This window comes from Diabrotica undecimpunctata, chromosome 1 (assembly GCF_040954645.1).
Source record: "Diabrotica undecimpunctata isolate CICGRU chromosome 1, icDiaUnde3, whole genome shotgun sequence".
NCBI lineage: Eukaryota > Metazoa > Arthropoda > Insecta > Coleoptera > Chrysomelidae > Diabrotica > Diabrotica undecimpunctata.
The window spans coordinates 105,066,693-105,088,428 of NC_092803.1; the positions used below are offsets into that span (position 1 = coordinate 105,066,693).

The 21,736-nt window shown below is 32.4% G+C and overlaps 2 protein-coding genes across 2 annotated transcripts in view; one reads left to right on the forward strand and one right to left on the reverse strand.

Annotated features, from left to right (window-relative positions):
* LOC140439814 (uncharacterized) overlaps positions 1 to 10,920 on the forward strand; it is a 30,400-nt gene extending 19,480 nt beyond the window's left edge. Inside the window, exons 3-4 of the mRNA XM_072529967.1 lie at positions 2,747 to 2,839; positions 10,612 to 10,920. Of these exons, the coding sequence (XP_072386068.1) occupies positions 2,747 to 2,839; positions 10,612 to 10,811 (293 nt within the window). The 3' untranslated portion in view covers positions 10,812 to 10,920. The remainder of the gene's footprint in view (positions 1 to 2,746; positions 2,840 to 10,611) is intronic.
* Positions 1 to 21,736, reverse strand: part of LOC140451901 (solute carrier family 7 member 14) — an 812,989-nt gene that overhangs the window by 424,290 nt on the left and 366,963 nt on the right. The gene's annotated exons all lie outside the window — the stretch shown is intronic.

Sequence of the window (21,736 nt, forward strand, 5' to 3'; positions counted from 1 at the left end):
TGTTTCTTGCGTCCATGTATATTTATGAATATTTTTATGTCTGAAGAATCCGTTGGTGATTTTTAGGTTGTTTAGTTCGCATAATTTAATCAGACGTTCTCCGTTATTATTTTGTTCATCCTCTCCAAATCTCCCCACTACTTTATCGTTTTCTTTCATTCCGGTTCTGCCGTTAAGGTCTCCTGTTATAATTATTTCCACGTTCTTCTTAATTAGCTCTATTTGATGTTGAACTTGTTCCGTGAAATGTTCTTTTTCTACTCTCGGGGAATCATCTGTTGGTGCATATACTTCGAGTATCACTTTCTCTTTACCGTATATGTCTATATGCATTTTAATTATTCTCTCGTTGATTGGTTCCCATGTTCTAATCCTGTTCTTCCACTTATTTTTGATTAGTATTTCCACTCCTGCCTTTGTTCTACATCCTTTGTTAACTCTGCTCCAGCAGTGGATATGATCCTCTATTGATCAGATTGAGATTTATCTATCTCCTCCTAAATTTATAGCTGCGAATCACAGAGATGTCGAAACCCGTCCAATGTTTTAAATAATTACAAACCACATTAGGGAGATACTTTTAATTATGTTTCCAATGATGATTTTCCATCTATTTGTTATACATTTCTAATTTGAATATTTAATCTTAAATTAAAATCAAAGAACCGTAGAAGTGTGCATTGGGTAGCAGAAAACAACAACAGAGGAGCGAAAATCTTTATTGGTGCAAAAATCACGCCTTTGTGAATTTTTATTTTGCAAGCAAAGTTGTGGATGAAAATCAAATCGATTTATTGTTTCGCGACCAAATCTATATCTAGAAAGATCCAAAATAACCTGAAAGTTAACAAATAATTTTCAAAGTAAAAGAAGTTTGATTGGTAGTTAACCAAGACATGCTTTTAAAAGTATTCTTGTACGTTGATCACTAAAGCTCGGATTATAGGCAAAATGCCTTTTGTGTCTACTTACACGTAACTTTATTAAATTAATTTTTAACCAGAAAAGACCATAGTATGGTTCGAGGGAAGATAGTCTTGATGTCCTGAAAGTAAAAACGGGAAGAAGAAATATGATAGCAGAACAAAAAACGTCACATTGATTGTTATTACTAACACAAGTATATACCAGGAATAAATAAACAATAATGTACAAACAGACAAGCAAAATTAAATCAATATTGAATGACTTAACAAAACGTGTGTGGACATCCTAAAAAAAGTCACAAAAGTAGTACTAAACAAAGCAAAAAATACTAGACATACTAGAGCTAAGGAATTTACCAAAAACATTTTGGCCGTTATGAAAGACGTATTTGGCACCTAAAAAAGCCGTTATGAAGGTACTAAGGAACTTTATAACTGAAGAAATAACTAGTACCATAGAACTAAACAAAAAGCCCAAAAATTCTAAACCAAAGTTAAAGACATGAATGAGAAATATTCAAGTTAAAAATAAATAAGGATATAATGTCATATATGAAAAAAGATACCAAAAAATTACCGAAGAGCACTACAGAACATTATAAATATAAGATGATCCCATTGTAGAGATAGAAATCTTAGTAATACAGAATTAGAGATCTCAGGAACTTTCGGATATAACCAACGAGAAAACTGGATTAGCCTTAAACTTATGAATATCACCTGGAGAGGATGGCATTGTAGATGGACTGATAAAATTAGCAGAAAAATGCATCATAAAAGCCTTAAAAACTCTGTTTTGAGCAATGGAGAGGTCAATGTTGAATATATCCCTCAGAGATAGAGTTTTAAATAAAATAGTTAGAAGAAGAACTGGTCTTACATATGCAATTAAAAGAATGACAACGCCAAATGGGAACTTGGTAACCATGTTGCCAGAGTCAGAGATGAAAAAAAAAAAATTTCGGATGCAGATCTAGACACGATGTTTATCGTAATCGAGGATGTCCTTCAACAAGATGTTTGGACGACGTCAAGCACATCTGGATTCCAGGTGCTCAAGACCGGAAACAAAGGCAAAAAACGTTATGGTATACTGTCTTCTTTTTATCATTGGTATACTCATTTTATGCTAAATTTTAATTGGCATATTACCTATCCAATTGTTTTTTAAAGCTATCTTTAAAATTGTTTGGTTATCCTATTTTGATATTGAGTTTGATATTAAAAATATTTTTTGATATTTATGATTTTATGGGCGCTCTACTGTTTCGTCTTAATCAAAGTCTAAATAATTGTAATAGGCTTAAAATGTTTACTGTTTTTTAGATGGTTATTTCTCATGTACTAGTTTAGTTTTTCTACTTCTCCAATTTTTCCCAATGATCCTTTCTTTATTATATTTTAGTCTTTTTTCTCAATATTCTTTATTTTACATATTTTATGGCACCTGCCCCCATGTTATCCAACCGCGCCAACACCCACCGTTTGTGACATTAATATACACACTCAATGGAGATACAAAGCAAACAATAATAGCAGACAACCTGGTTGAGTTGATGGATGAGAATAACTTTTACCTCATATTAGATGCTAAAGAGCGGGGCTTCTTTTATAATTCAGATCTATATTTTGTTTTCTTTAACGAAAAATATAACCGAAAACTGTCAGCCTCACGAAAACTCCCAAACTTTCTTCATAGTCAGCATCGCCTCATAGTCAGTGAAATTAGCTCCACTATACCGATATTATTCATACTTTCTTATCCAAGATGTAACCTGCAAAAAGCCAACGATTTAGAATAATTTTATTATATATCATAGGAAATAATGATATCCAGTCCCTATTTGATGAGATATATGTTCCTTCTGACGAGTATTTTACGATGATTGGCGGCAGGAGGACATATTATAAAGGTAAAATATTATTTCTATATATTTTTATCATTATGTGTGTATTAAAATATTTTTTAAATTTCTATTTTAAATTATAAAAATTTATATTGAATTGACCTCTTAAACAATAATTACTGATTTTGAGATTTTAATCTTAAATATTACAAACCAGAAAAGCTTATAAAAAGTTATCGTTAAGTAAAATTCTTGATCTTGTAAATGAACATTTACAAGATCAAGACATACAGAACATACTTCATTACATGAAGTAATGGCTCTCTAGTTTCTGATTCGTAAACTTTTTACTGGGCTGCTCAAAGAAGTGGCTATTTTTAATGCCACGGTTTTAATAAATTTTAGGTGATATAATAAGGTTTCTTATGCATATGCATACGAATATACTATATCTAATATATAATGAGGGTTTTTCAAACCATAATTAAATAGTTATCCTAGTCTTCTCCACAGTTTCTCACAGAGCGAGTTTTCTTAAGATAAAATTTATTTTGATTTCTTTGTTTTGCAATTGGTAGAATATGTTTCTTCCATGTTTACAAGTTTCGTATCAAAAATCATTCCCAAAAACCTAATGTCATCAGTGTAGTTCAGGACTTAATTCTGCAAATAAAGTTACGATTTAGTCGGATCACGTTTCTTAGCTGAGAGAAAACTGCAATCCTGTTCTTGTTTGTAGTTTGTAAGTAGCGCTAAATAAGTAGAGATTTTACCCTGAAAAACATAACACCAAATCATCTGCGTATAATATAACACGACCAAGCTACAATTTTATAGTCTAATATTGCTTATGTCACTTAAAAATGGTATTGCACTTAATACAAACCCTTTACGGTTTATAAGACTCTTACTTGAAAATTGCGCGGTTTAAGAAATTTTGTAATAAACTCATATGCAGTCGTTGACTTTTGTTTGAAAATTAAGCTGTTTAAGAAAATTTTTGTAATGCATTTTATAATATTACTGCTAGTTCCATGTTTATAGTGATAAGATATCAATGTCTACGAACACTAGTAACTAGTGAATTTCTACGAACACTACAAAAATTTTCTCTTTTTCCTGTCTGTTCATATTATTAGTAGTAGTTTGATTTTGCCGATACCCTTTCTATTTGTTAACCAGAAAAGAATTTTCTTTCAGTCTCCGTAGTAATATTTTACTAACTACTTTTTTATAACTTTGCACATCACATTAGTGCTGACATGTATATGTGTGGGGAAATTTTAGTTCATGGATTATTAGGTTTGAGAATAGGTATAATTATTAAAGTTATAGCACTAACAACCACTTACTAGTGATAAAGAACCTGATAGAGAAGTCTGCAGAGTACAACAAACCATTGACACTGATATTTGTCGACTACGAGAAAGCATTCGATACCTTAAGCCATCATAAAATGTTAAAAGCATTGACAGAATACCGAGTAGACCATCGCTACAATAACATAATTAAATATATCTACCAAAATACTACAGCTAGCGTGAGACCATCTGAACAAGAAACAGATAAATTCTGTATACAGCGAGTAGTATGGCAAGGAGACACCGTCTCTTCAAAGCTATTTAGGGCGCTTTTAGAACATACTTGTTAGAAGACATATCTGAACGAGCATGGTATTAACATAAATAGAGAGAAGCTAAGTCATTTGAGATTTGCAGATGACATCGTCCTTATAGTCGATTGTATGGATGATGCAATAATAATGTTTAAAAAATTATATCACACTTTCTTGGAGGTCAGACTAAAGACTAATATGAATAACAAGCAAACAATGACTAATCTGGTGCTAAATCGGAATATTGCTGTTGATGGAAGGGATATTATGCAGACTACATCGTATCAGTACTTAGGACATGCAATTCGGTTGGGCAGACATAATCAGACATGTGAGCTCCCACGTCGCATAGGATTAGCCTGGGCAGCGTTTGGTAAACTAAAATATGACCATCTTTGACCAAGGTGCGTTACCTGTACTCACTTATAGAGCGGAAACATTAATGCTCACAAAAAGGTAGTGACTAAGATTCGCATGACTTAGAGGGCTATGGATCGCCAGACGTTGGATGTCTCTCTAAGAGACCGAATCTCAAACGAAAAAATACGTCGAAGAACAGACGTCATCGAAAAATTCGAGTCACTGAAATGAAATTGGGTAGGACATGTCGCCAGATTATCAGACAACCGATGAAAAAAAAACGTATTGTCGAGTGGAGACCAAGACAAGAAGCCATACGGAGGAGAGGACGTTCATCAACTAGATGGACTGACGACCTAAAGCGTGTTGGAAAGAGTTGAGGCAGACCTATGTTTAGCAGTGGACGCATACAGGTTAATGATGACGATGATGATAATTATTGAATTGCTCCATAAGTTTGGAACGACAATATTTAGCCATATTCGGTTGAAACTTTTTATAAGAAGACACTTAGTAGTATTATCTGACAGTTTTTTCAAGAATACTAAAGGTATATTATTAGGACTACGAGCAGAGATTTTTGTAGTATTAAGGTTAAAGTTAAGAGTGTACTATAAAGGGATATTAAAAGGGCTATGATCTTAATTTAAGATTAAGGGAAGTAGAAGTAGGGGTAGACCAAAACTCAGATGAAGGGATGGTGTAGATGAGGATGGTATACAAATAGGCGCAGCAAACTGGCAACAGTTGGCAATGGATAAAACTGACTGGCGTAATAGACTTGGGAAGGTCGAGGCTCTTTTATAGGGCTGTAGCACCAATGATGATGATGATCTTAATTTTCACAATCGAGCTGTTGTTTTTCTGTAACGATTATGTGTTCTATAAACTTTTCGAAATAGTTGCTGTTATTTTGTGAAATATGTAGCAAAAGTATTCAGTACTTCATTGGATTTTGTTATAACGTTAGTATTAAGAGTTCTAAAAGCCATGAATAACATTTGTTTTTTCTAATATTTTGAAAATTTTTTGTCGGACTGTAGATAATGGCATTAAGCTGTGTTTATTTCAGAAAAATTTTCCCCTGCTAGTTTTTCGAGCAGTTTTTGTTAACATAATAATAACATTAATAACATGTTCTTCGTTTTTTTTATTTATTGATAGTTGTGTTATCACGTTTTTTAAATTACTTTTAAATACATTAATAAATTAAACAAATTTTGTTTTTTTTACTTGGTTAACAATTCTACAAATAATTTAATTTTATTTGACTTATTCATATTGACAATTCAGACATATATTATATATTTTAAAGTAGACGACTTAAAAAATTAAATTGCCAATATTGCCGAGTTGCGTTCTTGGGACAACTTTATAGTAAGAAAGTTCATTAGATTACATGAAATTAACTTTAAGTTAAGAATATCAGTCAGAAAAATCATTGTATATGATTCGTCTTTAAAAAGACAGCTTTCTTACATCTCTAGCTACTACTGTTTAAGAATTTCATTACACCATTGAATGTTTATTTTTTCTGGAAGCGTCTCTATAACGAAGGTAGAAAGAGTTAGCCTAAATTTTCCCGGCGTTTGGTTTAAGGTAGTTTGCTTGGTAGTCTGTTGTTACTGTGTATAATACTTCGGATAGTGTTGTCCTTATGACAGCAAAAGTTTTGGCTTGTGCAATTATAGCTGTATCGTATGCATATATGAAAGTCTCAATATCTATTGGTATGAGTTGGTCGTTTTTGTTAAAATGTTATACAGTGTAGATTCCATTACACTGCCCTGAACAAGAGCGTTATTCTGTGTTGTTCATCTACTTTCCATGCGTTATCTGTTCAAAAAAAAATAGTTGAGAATTAAGTAATCTTGGGTTTTTTTTATCCATGTCCATATAGCATGTATATATATATATATATATATATATATATATATATATATATATATATATATATATATATATATCTCGAGAAAAGGAGTACGACCGTCAATCCAAAATAAACTAAGGTACACTCGAAGAGTGGTGGGTTTTTCGGTCAAAGTGTAGAAATAAAAGACAAAGAAGGTAGCTACTTCATCTATTTATTAAAGACGTTTCGCTTTCTGCTCAGAAACCATCATCAGTTCATCTAAAAAGAACAATATGAAACCAAACATCCATAGAGAAGTTACAACAAAAGTGTGTTACCTTACAAAGACATGTAGCAGTCAATGATGTTAAAAATATGAAAAAGCTTACGAAACTGGACATTCAGAGTTAACGTTGTATAAAACAATTAATTGAAACTAGGTATAGTTTGCAATTTAACAAAATTAGCACAGCAAAAGAACATGTGATAAACATACATGTATATAAAAAAGTTATTAAAAAAACTTAAGTAAAAAACATTAAAGTTTATTTTAAAGTGTAAAGAATTAGAAAGATCATAAGAATGCACTTCCAACAAATTTATTTAATAAATTAGATTTTTATTTAATAAAATGATTATTGAGGGACTTGGTAAACGAAAAGGGACCAGCGATCAATCCTTGAAATGTGCCAAATTCTAAAACATCCAGCGTTCCTAAATAAAAGAAGCGACATCGGCAACTTGAGGCAGATGTATCACTCTCTCATCATACAAAACAAATAAAAAAACCCCTTACAAGACATAAACTTCATTCCTATTCTTCTTCCCTTTTTTTTAACTAATACTCCAGATTGGTCAATTTTCCATTGAGTATAATATATTAAATATAAAGGGAAAAAAAATCGTTTTTTAAAAAAGGTCGATCCTTTTTCGTTTACCAATTCCCTCGATAATTGTACCTCACTGCATTCCAAATACACACATGTACGAAAGCAAGCCATGTGAAATTATGACATTCTACAACGGATAGAAAACAATCGAAGAGATTACTCTGGTTTGATCCTTGAAATTTGAAAGAGCTTGTAACCTCGGAAATCTTTTTTAGATGGTGCTAGAAAGGTCACCAAGGGAGACACTACAGACGGCAGCCAGATGGTTGGTGGAGAGCGAGTCGTGGGTTCAAAACTAGCTTTTGGAACCGGGAATGGGTCCAACGGACGAAATAAGTAAAGGTGGAACAGGATAAGAGATACTAGAAAAGATATAGAATTAAACAAAAAGATAGACGGGTAAAATTACCAAAAATAAGATAAAATAGAACCAGGGCGCCACTTAACTTTTTGGGTTCAAGGAGAAAATTAAGAAACCTTAGAAAAGAAAAGAGGTAAGGAAAGATATTTAGGTTCTGAGACCAAATCCAAAGAAAGATATCAATAGTCAATTATTAAATAAATTTGGTCAACACACTACAGAAACAAATAATAATTATATTAGGTGGACTCCCTCCACCTACTTATCCACGAAACTTAATCAGCCTAATCTCTCTTCTGGTCGAAGGTATAATAATTATTTAATATAATAAACAAACATTCAGAGGTATTGTTATATCAGGAAACTTATTAGTAGTCGAAAAATAAAATTCATTGATAAAACAAACAATATATTCAACACCACTGTGATATAGGCAGCTGAATGTACACACATGTAAACAAATGCACCATCAATTATTAAATGGTGGTATACATATAACAACACACAGTATTATAATTAGGAAATACCTTTACAAATACAATAATAAAAATAAAATCATGCACAGTTTAAATTATCAGCGAAGAGAGCCTGATAGTATTTAATAGTATTTAACTAAAGCTGATATAAATCTCTCTTTGCTGTTTATGGGCTTATCTCGAGATAACAAGTAAAAAATGTATAACAGTTATAGCCAATAAAAAAATGATTAAATTTAAATTCTAAAGAATACAAAAAGGTTTCAAGAATTTTCAAGAATTTGAAGATAATTATCTGTGTCGCACTGTTGTTTAATGATTAACTAAGAATTAAATGTTCGTAATTTAGAAGTTTTTAATAGCTGATTGAAAGTCCGTATGAAAATATTAAATTTTCCTTGATTTAATGTTAACTCAGTGGTTAACCCTAACTACAGGAGAAGAAATAGTCGTCGACGGAGATTCGCCCAGATAGATAAAGATAATATGATTATGACAACTTACGATAAACCTTGATGACTGCTGCACTCTTCACTGAAGCTAAATACTTTACTCGTATTAAACACTGAAGTTAATTAAATTGAAGGTAGTTTATACTAATCTTTAATCTAATATGGTATTAGATTAAGAAACTGAAACACTTAAGTGTATACACATTTAAAGAAAAAATTCACAGAGACGGTAATATAAGCAAGCGTGTTTACTCAAAGATCGCTCTGCCAGAGGTGCTGTTCCTCTCTCAAAATTTTACAAGCTTACCCAAAAATAAGGTGTGATATCCCCCACTTAAAAATGGAACGCGATGAAAGATAAATCCTTTTGGATTAGGTTGTCTCATAAAATTAGTATAACGTGCCTTCGACGATATTTACCAAATTTATCAAAAAGAACCCGCCTGACCGGAATGAATTAACTGAGGATTAACCAACCCGGCGTCTATTGATAAGTAGATTCTTCCGTAATCTGAGAAGTCGATAGTTCCAATAAAATTTTTTAACGGTAAACGATCCCACCCGCATAGCTAGTTGCAAATACAGCCATGGACGTCTCAGCAACCGGGGTAAAAGTATTAAAAATTATTTAATATTTTAATTATAATAAAAAAAAGTGACAAGCTTAAATTAATATCCAAATGAAGCCATCGGTCAAAATAAAAAATCACCAACAAATAAAATAAATAAACGATAGTGCTCTTTTATAGTTTTTCTTGTGTTTTTTTGTTAATTTTAAGTTATCGTAGAGTTTTTATAAAATCTAAGAAAACCTACAAATTGTTTTTGTAAATATGAACCCTGTTCGATGTTTACTTATATTCTAAGATCATTTCTATTTGTAGTGAACTGCTTTAAAAAAAAGAATAAAAATCGAAATGTATTCAAGTAAATCAATGAAGTAGTTGGCGACTTTCATTTGCCAATTATTGACCGATCAAACCTCTGCATTTCAACCATTGAATATATATATATATATATATATATATATATATATATATATATATATATATATATATATATATATATATATATATATATATATATATATATATATATATATATATATTATTAAATTATTTTCGACCGTACTGTTTTAAATATTGATTTATAGTATCAGTATTACAATAACTGACTACGTACCATCAATTATATTTTATAGACCAATTTACCATGTTCCTGATTCTTTCTCAATTCTCTACTATTAGTTCCATCTTTCCACTTTATAATATTGATAATACTGTCATAATATTTGTTTATTTTAACTTATTCACTAAAAATTGTACAATGGGAATTCACTCTATAAAATATTGCGGTTACCATAACTCCTAAATAAATTAAAATCAAACAATAATGTCATTTATGTAGATATGTTAAAAAAATTTTAATTTTTACTCTTATAGTTGTAAGTATTGAAATAGTCACTTTATTTACATATAATAATTATTTTAATAAATTTACAGTTTTCTCCTGAAGAAGTCACAAAATCGTGACACGAAATATTGAGACAGAACAAATTTTCTACAGACCGATTGCTGATACTATAAAACAATATATATATATATATATATATATATATATATATATAAATATATATATATATATATATATATATATATATATACATTATTAGCTCATACATCAAACCAATATTAAGTATAAACAATTTACAAAATATAAACATAACTGTATTAAACTAGTTAATATAAGAGTTAATATAATTTAAAAACAATTCAGTCAAACCGTCACTGTCCTCCCATTATTATCTCTTCCCACAATATAGTCGTTTTTAGATACCATGCCAATGAATGTTAGCGACAGAAAGCCAGAGAAAATACCGAAATCTTCAGATTCCGTTTTCGGGGAAAGTGAAGTGATAAATTTGTACTATTCGAATGAAAATCCACTCAAGGAAAAAAAAGGCAAATATTCGTGTAAGATTGGAAAGGAAAACAAACACTGCAAAAAAAGAAGAAACATGCGATCAAATTAAAATCGCTTTCGGATGTAGTGTTTATTTTGTGGCATTTTATTTATTCGTGTCTTTGATAGTGTTTGCTTTGTACATATTTTGGAACGAGAAATATATTTCTATTCTAAAAGTCTACAATTTTCTAAAAATAAAAATTAATTTTTTGATTTACAGTGATTTACCATGTGTAAACCATCAGCATACAAGGTTGAGAAAATATATTATGTAAGTATTTACTATATAATATTAAAAACTATTATGGTAAAATTAGTTACGAAGTTACGAGTTAAAAGGAAAATAATTTAAATATAAGTAGAGGTAGCATAGATTAAAATATAATTAATTAAAATAGATAAACATGAAAAAACTACGAAAGACCTAGTGTAAATATTATTAAGCCAAGAACACATCTAAGCGATGGCGATCTCGGTTTCTGTAGAAAGCGAACACATCGGACGATAGCGACCTGCGATTTTAAATATAATTGAAAATATAGTTTATAAAATGTGCGATTTACAAGAAGGAAAAGAAGCGTTGCAAACATTTAATAAAAGGTATGCGTAGGTGTTTATATCAAGAGCCAGTAGGAATCAGGAAGAGAGGCAGGCCAAGATCTAGATTTAAAACTCAAGTCGAAGATGACTTGAGGAATCTAGGGGTCAAAAATTGGAAAGCCAGGGCGAAAGATAGGGGGGAATGGAGACTAATTCTTGAACATTCTTGAACAGGCCAAGACCCACTTAGGGTTGTAGAGCCAAAGATGATGATGATGATGCGTAGTTGTTTTATTTTTTTCATTTGCAAATGCAGATATTAATGCAGTTTATTTTACAGAAAAAAGAGATGTTTGGGTCCATGGCTTTAACCTGAGATGAAAGCAACAAGGAGCATTTCATAAATTATACCCAGAATTTCTCAGAGATGAGAACCGGATCGTTTTATCGACCACGTAACTTTCTCATTGGTCATTTAGGTCACGTAGTCATTATACCTGGTAAATTGGAGAGAGATGCAGGGATTGCTTTGTGTCAGTTTTCTCTGTCTTACTGGTGGAACGGGTTGGTATTACGACGATCAGTCTATTTTGTATTACATGTCTATGTCTCTGACGACTTAAGTAATTTGAGGTTAGGTTATATATGTTTTAAATTTGTTGTCTGAAAATAATTACCTTCCACCCGAACAAAGGTTTGTATAAAAATAGTATGTAGCCTAAATTAAGCGGAAAACACACCTAAGCGATCACGACGCGATAGCGACCTCAATTCGACTCGTCTGAAACAAATAATTAAATCAGCATATTATACTGATCGCGACCTGCTGACAATCAAAGGAATTTTGAACGCAGCAGTATACCTTTATCGCGTCGATGCAAATAAAAGTGGATATCAAAAAACTTATTGAAATTGTAAAAATTATGATATATTGTTCGTTCTGTCCCAACCAGATTACAAGAACGTACGTATTAAAAATAAAATCATTGTGTAGTATCAACTGATTCCCTAAAATTTGTTTGTTGTTTGGTGATTTTTTGTCTGATCTAAAATTTCATCAAAACTTTCAAAATTCGATATTCGATATTCGATAAAATATGTATAGAAACGGTCATGTCTGCGAAGTTCTGGGTACAATTTATGAATTTCTCCTTGTTGCTTGCACCTCAGGTTAAAATCATGTACCCAAACATCTTTTTTCTGCAAAATAAACTGCATAACATATTACCATTCTCACCAAAATTCACCTTGTTTGTCTTGTTTTTAGAGATCATAGCTCTGACGACTGGGCTGCATGTATAAAAATTTTTACTTTCTTTAACACACTGAAGAAAATAAGTTAGTTTTGGTTTATTTTGTAACATATATCGGAGAATCACTCGTCAGTATATCACTTACTTATAGATAGGTTTTGTCAAGTCTTCGTTGTTAACTGAAGATTTTGCGACAGCTTCTACTCTTTCATTACTGTCGTATTAGTAGGTTATGATTACGGTCACGGGGCTCTAAGCACAATGTATGGAGACTCGTTGTCAGTTGTCACTACTTGTCAGAGGGTTCTTTGTTAGAACATGGGTTTTTGGATATTGTTGATTCTTGCAGACTTTGTTAAAAAGTATGTTTAAATAAATGTATTAAACACAATGAAATATTATCACTTGGCGCAGTGTAGTGGAAATTAAATGAAAATCATGGAAACAAGGTTACCAAATCCATTATCATTTGGAGGCAATGTGGGCGAAAATTTTAAACGATTTAAGCAAAGTTTTGAAATATATCTGATGGCATCAGGAAAAAGTGGTAAAAGTGATGAAGTTAAGGTAGCAATTTTACTCAATTTAATTGGAGAAGAAGGCATTGAGATTTATAACAGTTTGGAATTAACAGAGGTCCAACAAGGAAAGCTAGCAGATGTATTGGAAGCATTTGAGTCTTATGTCACCCCTAGAAAAAACGTGGTTTATGAAAGATATTTGTTTTATAAGCGCATTGAAGACGAAGGAGAGCCTTTTGACCACTTTTCAACAGATTTAAAAAATAAAGTTAGAAATTGTGAGTTTGGCGTTGAAGCATTTTCAATGGTAAGAGATAGAATAGTATTAGGCACCAATAGTAAGGATGCACAACAAAGCATGTTAAAAACAATTAATTTAGATCTGACTAAATCTATTGAAATATGTAGAATGCATGAAGTATCCCAAGCTCAAATAAAAGAAGTTCAGAACAGCCTAGAGAAGGTGAAAATTAAATCAATTGGAAGTAAAGTCAAGCAGGGGCATAATTCAGTCCAAACTGTTAGGGGTGCAAGTTCTTCTAGAGGTGAATTTAACTGCAGAAACTGTGGGAGTGTCCATGGACTAGGAGGTGTCCAGCATATGGAAAAAAGTGTAGAACGTGTGGTAAATATGGGCATTTTGATAAAGTGTGTTATCATGGTAGGTTAATAAGACAGGTACAAGTGGAAGAAAGTGAAAATAACGAAGTAGACGATTTCATGATTTCATCAATCGCTGTTAATGAAATTAAGAATAAAAATAATAAAGACTGGATTAAAAATTTAAAAATTAATAACATTGATATACCTTTTAAAATAGATACGGGGGCACAGGTTAACATTTTACCCAAGGTTTTTGTTGAAAAAGTTTGCAAAATTAATGAATTAAAAGAAACTAAGGTCATACTTGAGGCATATGGTGGTTTTAAGATAATTCGTTTGGGTATAATAAAACTTGTCTGTAAATATAAAAATATTGATCATTTATTAGATTTTGTTGTTGTAAAGGAAAGATCAACACCTATCTTGGGTTTATGTTCTACCATAGTGCTTGATTTAATTAATAAAATTGATAACATAACACTGCATTCTAAAGAAAAATTTGTAGAAATGAATAAGGATGTTTTTTCAGGTTTAGGTAAATTTCAGAAAAAATGTAGTTTAAAGCTAAAAGAAAATGCAGTCCCAGTGGCTAGGCCACCTCGTAGAGTCCCACTTACAATCAAGCCTGAACTTAATAATCAACTAAGTGATCTTGAAAAGCGAGGAATCATAGCAAAGGTTGATGGTCCTACGCAGTTGCTTAGTAACTTGCTGGTAATTGCTAGTAATTGTTGAGAAAACTAATAAATCATTACGTATCTGCCTATATCCTCGTGACCTGAACAAAGCATTGAAAAGGGAATTTTGTATAATACCTACTGTTGATGAGATTCGTTCAATGTTACAGGGTAAGTTAGTTTTTACAGTTCTAGATTTTAAGGAGGGTTTTTACCAAGTAGAACTGGATGAGCAATCCAGTAATTTATGTGCTTTTGGCACTATATTTGGCACATATAAATTTTGCCGCCTGCCATTTGGTCGTAACATAGCACCTGAATACTTCCAGAAATTAAATTCTGAAAATTTTGCAGATATTCCAGGTTGTATAGTCTACTTCGATGATCTATTAATTTGTGGCGAGTCAATAGAAGAGCATAATAATACACTAAATAAGGTGTTAGATAGGGCTAGAGAACTGAAATGTGAAATTAAACCCAAACAAAATACAATATTGCGTTGAAATTGTTAGATACTTGGGTCATATCTTTAATAAAGATGGGATGAGAGCTGACAACAAAAAAGTAGAAGCGATAAGAAGATTAAAGGATTCGGAAAATAAAAAGGAATAACAACAAATTCTGGGAATGGTAAATTATTTAAGGGCATTCATTCCAAACTTGTCAGAGATTTCCACGCCCTTAAGAGAACTCCTAAAAAAAGGAATGCATGGGTGTGGACATATAGACATTCTGATGCACTAAATAAGATAAAAGAAGTAATTATGTCAAGTAGTGTGCTTGCCAATTTCAATGAGAAGTTACCAACCGTGATACAGACTAACAGTAGTAGTAATGGCTTGGGGTGCTGTCTCTTACAGAATAACAGACCGGTAGCATTTGCATCTAGGGCGCTAAAGACAGCAGAGTCAAATATGAGTCAAATTTAAAACGATTTCTTAGTAATCCTATATGCATGCAATAAATTTCACAATTTTATCTACGGAAGAAAAGTGCAAATTGATTGTGACCATAAGCCTTTTTAGACATTAATGCATAAAGGCATTGCGGACATAATGTCGCCGAAATTACAAAGGATTAGGGTAAGATTACCTAAATATGACATAGAGGTAAAATTTAAGCCAGGCAAGTTCATGCATGTGGCAGATTTGTTATCGAGGAATTTTATAAAAGATGAAGTGGATGATAAATTTATTACAGAAATAGTTCATACTATTGACATGACTGATGAGAAGAGGGAGCAATGTAGGACTGAAGTGGATGCCGATGAGGATCTGAAACTAGTAAATAAATATTGTATGCAAGGTGCAAGGGTGGCCTAAAACCTTGTCAAGAGAAAGCGATCCAATTAGGTATTATTATTATATACGAAATGAACTATATTTACTTGACGGACTAATATTTTACAAAGACAGAGTTATAGTCCCAAAAAATATTGAGAGAGAGCATGCTAAGATTATTGCATTCGAGTCATTTTGGCATTTAGAAAACCCAACAGAGAGCAAGACAGATATTACATTGGCCACAAATGAACAAAAGTACAGACGACTGTGTAAGAAATTGAAGCAAGTGTGAGATATTTAAAAGTCACAATGCTAAAGAACCACTATTACTTAGAGAGTTGCCTCAAGCACCTTTTGAAAAGGTAGCAAGTGATATATTAGTGATATAGATTATGGTGGACAGTTATACCTAGTTCTGATCGATTATTTTTCTAAATGGCTCGATATAGTGAAAATTAATTCAAAAACTTCTCAGGTGATCCTCAAGGAGTTAAAGAAAATTTTTACACACGGAATTCCCTACGAAGTCATATCAGATAACATGACTTATAATTCGTGGCATTGTCAGCAATTTGCTAAAGACTGGGATTTTCGGTTTGTAACGTCCAGTCCCCGCTATCCACGGTCTAATGGACAGGCAGAACGAGCCGTTCAAATTGCAAAAAACATGCTTAGAAAGTGTGACGACTTAGATATGCTGCTCCTGGAGTATCACAATACTCCAATAAATGGAACAGATAAAACACCGGCCCAATTAGTGACTAACCGGGTTCTTAAATCGAAGCTACCATCAAATAAAAAGCACAAAGACATAAATCTAAAGGAAGAGTGGGAGAAACTAGAGGTAAAAAGAAACGAATATAAAAATTATGATGATAGAAACACCAAGGTAAGAAGGGAAATAGTGCCAGGAGAGAATGTAGGTGTCAGAGAAGGTAGAGAATGGAGACCAGGTAAAATTCTGGAAAGAGTAGATGAGGCACCCAAATCTTATTTAGTGCAAAAAGAAAATGGGAAAGTGGTCAGGCGAAACCGTTATCACTTGAGGCCTTCCCTAGTTAAAGCGGAAATTAAGAAGAATACTGATTTTGCACATAATGATAGATCATTAAACTCCTCATTTGGGAATCAGAATTGTGGAGTAGAGGAACCCCTTCAACCTCCCAGATGAATGCTGAAAATAGAACTAGCGCTAGACTCAAAAGGGCTCCAGTGCGTTTTAAGGACTATCAAATGTAAAAAAAAGGAAAGATGTCATATCAGTAGGTTATGATTACGGTCACGAGGCTCTAGGCACAATGTATGGAGACTCGTTGTCGGTTTTCACTACTTGTCAGATTGTTCTTTGTTAGAACATGGGTTTTTGGATATTGTTGATTCTTGCAGACTTTGTTAAAAAGTGTGTTTAAATAAATGTATAAAACACAATGAAATATTATTACTATTACCATGTATACCTATAATCGCAACAATGCATGAGTTGGATAAATCGTGCCTAAGCTACTCATGGAACTTAAGGAATCTATCATTATTAGGCACCTGTCTTAGTTGACGTTCAGTGCAAATTCTAATGCTTTGTAGATTGCGAATAGTTCTCGTGTATATACTATGCTAAAATTTGAGAGTTTGTATGAAGCAGTGTAGTCGTTATGTATGAGGGCACATCCCACTCTTTTTTCTGATTTAGATGCAGCAGTATAAATATGTTGGTAATTCTGGTACTCATCAATCTGACTGTAAAATTGTTTAACCATAGAGGAAGCATTAAGTTAATTACTAGACTTTGTTAAACTCATGTCTAGGAAGGGTTTTCTGACTATCCAAGGGGGAGCGGTTAAAAGGGTGGTTTGGTATGTTTTAGGGAAGACAACATTATTACTGGTCATGTATCTATTAAGTCTTTTATAAAATGGGGTGGATCTTTTTTTGTTAAGATATGTTGTGTGGAAACGAGAAGCAAAGCCATTGTTTCTGACGGGATTTTCACTATTTGCTGAAACGTTTGCAGCATATGCTAATCTAAGATATCGTCTTCTTAATTCCAGAGGCATTTCTCCTACTAAACATAGTAAGCTATCTGTAGGTGTGGTACAAAAAGCTCCTAATGCTATTCTTACAGCAGCATTTTGGATTATTTGCAACTCTTTTAAAAGTGATTGACTAGTATAAACCCATACACTCTATTGAACCGTAATCGACTTTAGATCTAATAAGGTTTTTATATACTGTAAATAGGATATCTTGATCACATCCCCAATTTTTAGTAGATAGGACTTTCATTATGTTTAAATATTGTTGACAGGATGTTTTAAGATAATAAATATATTCATCATCACGTAGCGCTACAACCCTGGTTGGGTCTTGGCTGACTGTACAACTTTTTTCCAATTTGGTCGGTCTTCCATCAACCTAGGATCAAATGGAATGTTCATATTCCGGAGATCTGCTTGGACGTTATCTCTCCATCGCATTCTGGGCCGTACGAGTGGTCTTTTGCCTGTGGGAATCTCCTCCTATACCAGTTTTACAAGTCTCTCGTTATTCAGTCTGTGCACGTGGCCTGCCCATCTTAGTCGCTATGATTTAATTTCTTGGACAATATCGGCGTCATTGTAGAGTGCTTTTAATTTGATATTAGTTCTGATCTTATACTGGTTTGTGGTGATGTCATGGTGAGGTTCGAAAATTTTTATTTTCGAAGTATTTTTCGTTCAAAGCGTCTGAGCTTTTCTTCGTTTGCTTTGGTCATGGTTCACGTTTCGCATCCGTAAGTTATTACAGGTCTGACGATGGAATTATAGATTTTTATCTTTGAACTTCTTGTAAGATTTTTTGATTTTATGAGCTTATCCAGTGCGAATAGACAGTGGTTTGCAGATTGGATTCTGTCTTTCATTTCTTCAGTAACATCGTTGTCAGCTGTGATTACGGCCCCCAGATACTTAAAACGTTGTACTCTTTCGAAATTGAAGGTGTTGACCGTCACATTTTGTCCTATTTTGTCTCTTCGTGTCGTTCTATTTATACACATATATTTCGTCTTCTCTTCATTAGCCCTGCTTCACTTGTTGCTCCTTCCACCTTGTTGAAGATGTCTTTCGTGGATAGGACGGAGTCTCCAATGAGATCTATGTCATCTGCATATGCGAGTAATAGCTTGGGACCTTAAACCGATAGCAATTCTGTTTTTATTTCGGCCGACCTCATGGCTTTCTCTAATACAAGGTTAAAAAGTAGTGGAGATAACGCATCACCCTGTTTGAGTCCACTGTTGATTTCAAAGCTGCCAGACAGTTTATTATTTACACGTACTTAAGATATTCCGATAAATATATTGCTTAAAATTTAAATGTTTGTCAAAATAATTCCAAGAAATTTGATACAATCAACATATTCTATTTTTGTATTAAAGATTGTTAGTTTTGGACTACTAACATTACATTTTCTGGTAAAATCGATACATTTACTTTTGTTGGTACAAATTTCGTTCCCGATCTCATTTACCATTTTTCTAATGCAGAAATAGTACCTTGTAAGATTTGTTCAATTAGTTTAATTAGTTCTATGTTTCTTCCTTTACAATAAATTATGAGATCATTTGCGTATAGCCTACTCTTTTTTGGTGGAGCATCATTTTCCATAATACTGTTAATATCAATAAGAAAAAGAGTAAGACTAATTGATGATCCTTGAGGAGTTCCATTTTCCTGTAGTCTTGTTTAAGAAATGAAATCGTCTAATTTTACTTGGAAGCTTCGGTTTTTTAAAAAGATAGTGATGAAGTTTAGCATATTTCCTTGTATACCTAATTTCTGTAAAGGTTAAATTATTCCATGGCGCCAAACTGTATCAAATGCTCTGGTAATATAAAAAATACCGCTATGTAGCTTTGATTATGTGCTAACGCTTAGATATATTTAGATATATTTTAGACTCGAGGTCAACTAAGTTGTATAGAGTTAATCTATCTTTACGACATCCACTTCTTTGTTTGTTAGATAGAACAGATCTTTGTTCGATTATCCAAATAAGGCGTTGGTTAATTAAGTTTCGAGTACTTTGCTCATTGCAGATCCTAATGATACTGGACGGTAGGAGTTTGGGTCTGAACGTGGTTTACCAGGTTTAAGGATAGGTATTCTGCAAATATTATTCCAAGTATGTGGAAACACTCCTTTAAGCCATATTTTGTTATATATCTTTAGTAAATAGGCAGATCAATTTTTGCTGCAAATTTTTAAGGAAAATAATAGGAATAGTATCTGGACCAGAACCAGAGTTTTTAATAGAATTTATAGATTCGGTTAACTCTTCTTCTAGTATTAATGCATTTATCGCTTTTATCATAATTAAATTCTTGTAGTTCTTCTTTGGTTTTAAATTGTAAAAACTCTTGAGAAAAGTTTTTATTACTTGAATATGACTTGCAGGATGAAACTAATACATTGGCTATTCCAGATCTAGATGTATGAATTTTGTTATTATATTCGAAAAATCTTATTGATGAGTTTGTGTGACGTCCCGAAATTTTGTTAATTTTTTTCCACACTATTGCTGCTGGGGTAGACCTGTTTATTGTTGATAAAAATTATTTTCCACGATTGCTTTTTTGCTTCTCTTACCAATTTTCTACTAATAGCCCTTAACTTCTTATATTCTAGAAGATTTTCTTGTGTTTTTTGTTTTTTTGTATTAATTGAATGCTCTGTGAGTCTTCTTTATAGCATCCTCACAGTGATTGTTCCATCACGGTACTCCAATACGATTTCTTACTATTTTCTATTTTCCGATGATATGATCTGCAGCGTAAAGTATGACGGAGAAAAATTTATTTACTAAGTCACTCTATTTATATTGTCATGTGGGGATGGATCTAAAAATAATTCAATTGATTCTCCACAAATTGTGTTATCGGTTACCAATCCTCTATTTCTGTATTGGTATTATTAATGACAGTTTCTAATATGTGTCCTATTTTCTTCTTCTTCTTCCTAGTTTATAAATAGGCAAAATGCCTGTTTTACTTCGGTTTCTAGCCTCAATTGACGTTGTCTGACCATCTTTTCCTCGGTCGTCCCAATGATCTTCTTCCATTTGGCGATTTGTCTCTTGCTATTCGTACTATTCTATTTTCTGTCATTCTTTTGATGTGTGGATTCCATTACACTTTTCTTTTTTTGGTCCACGCGTTTATTTCCTCTATACCACATCTCGCTCGTATTTAATCACTTTTTACTCTGTCTCTTTGTTTCAGAGTTTGGTTTGTTATTTTTCGTAAGACTTTCATTTCTGTTGTTTCCAGTAGTCTTTGTGTTTTCGCCGTATCTGCTCTTGTTTCTGCTGTGTACGTTATTATCGGTCTTATTGTTGATTTATATATCTTGGTTTTCGTTTCCGTTGTGAGGTATTTTTTTCTCCAGATTGTGTTGTTGAGACATCCTGCTGCTCTGTTTGCCCTGTTCCCTATTTTTGTTATATCTATTAAATCCCCAAAGTAAATTGTGTTCAATTAGATCTCTTATTATAATCTAAAAGGCCATAGAATTTGATCTAGAATATAAGTTATCTCTTTCATACTTATATCAGTATTCGGTGGAAAATAAATGTTACAGATTATGTAATAATTTTTGGAATTTTTATGGTTACTGCTACTGCTTCTAGGTCGGTCTCTAAAGGTATTTATCTACATTCCAATGAGTTATTAACATGAATAAAAACCCCTACACTGGATTTTTTAAAATCAAGTCTGTTTTTATGATAACCTATAAATGCCTTTAATTTTTTTTATTTTTGGTCAGTAAAATTCGTTTATTGGAGACATATTATTGAAGGTGAGTGTTTAGTAAATAATTATTTAAACATTCCTAGTTGTGTATAATAACTATTTATGTTCCACTGAAGAATTGACATTTTTGTTCTTTATGTTAATATTTATTATTGTACTTGATCACTGTCTAATTCAGAGGAGGAATTTGTATCCAGCAATTTGGATATTTTGCGCTTAATCTTTGTGCAACGTGTTTTTATTATTTTTTCATTGAACAGAGGGTAGATCTTGTCTAATTATTTTAGTAACCCCTCAATATCTTTTGTAAAAGTTTCTGATCCTCTTTCA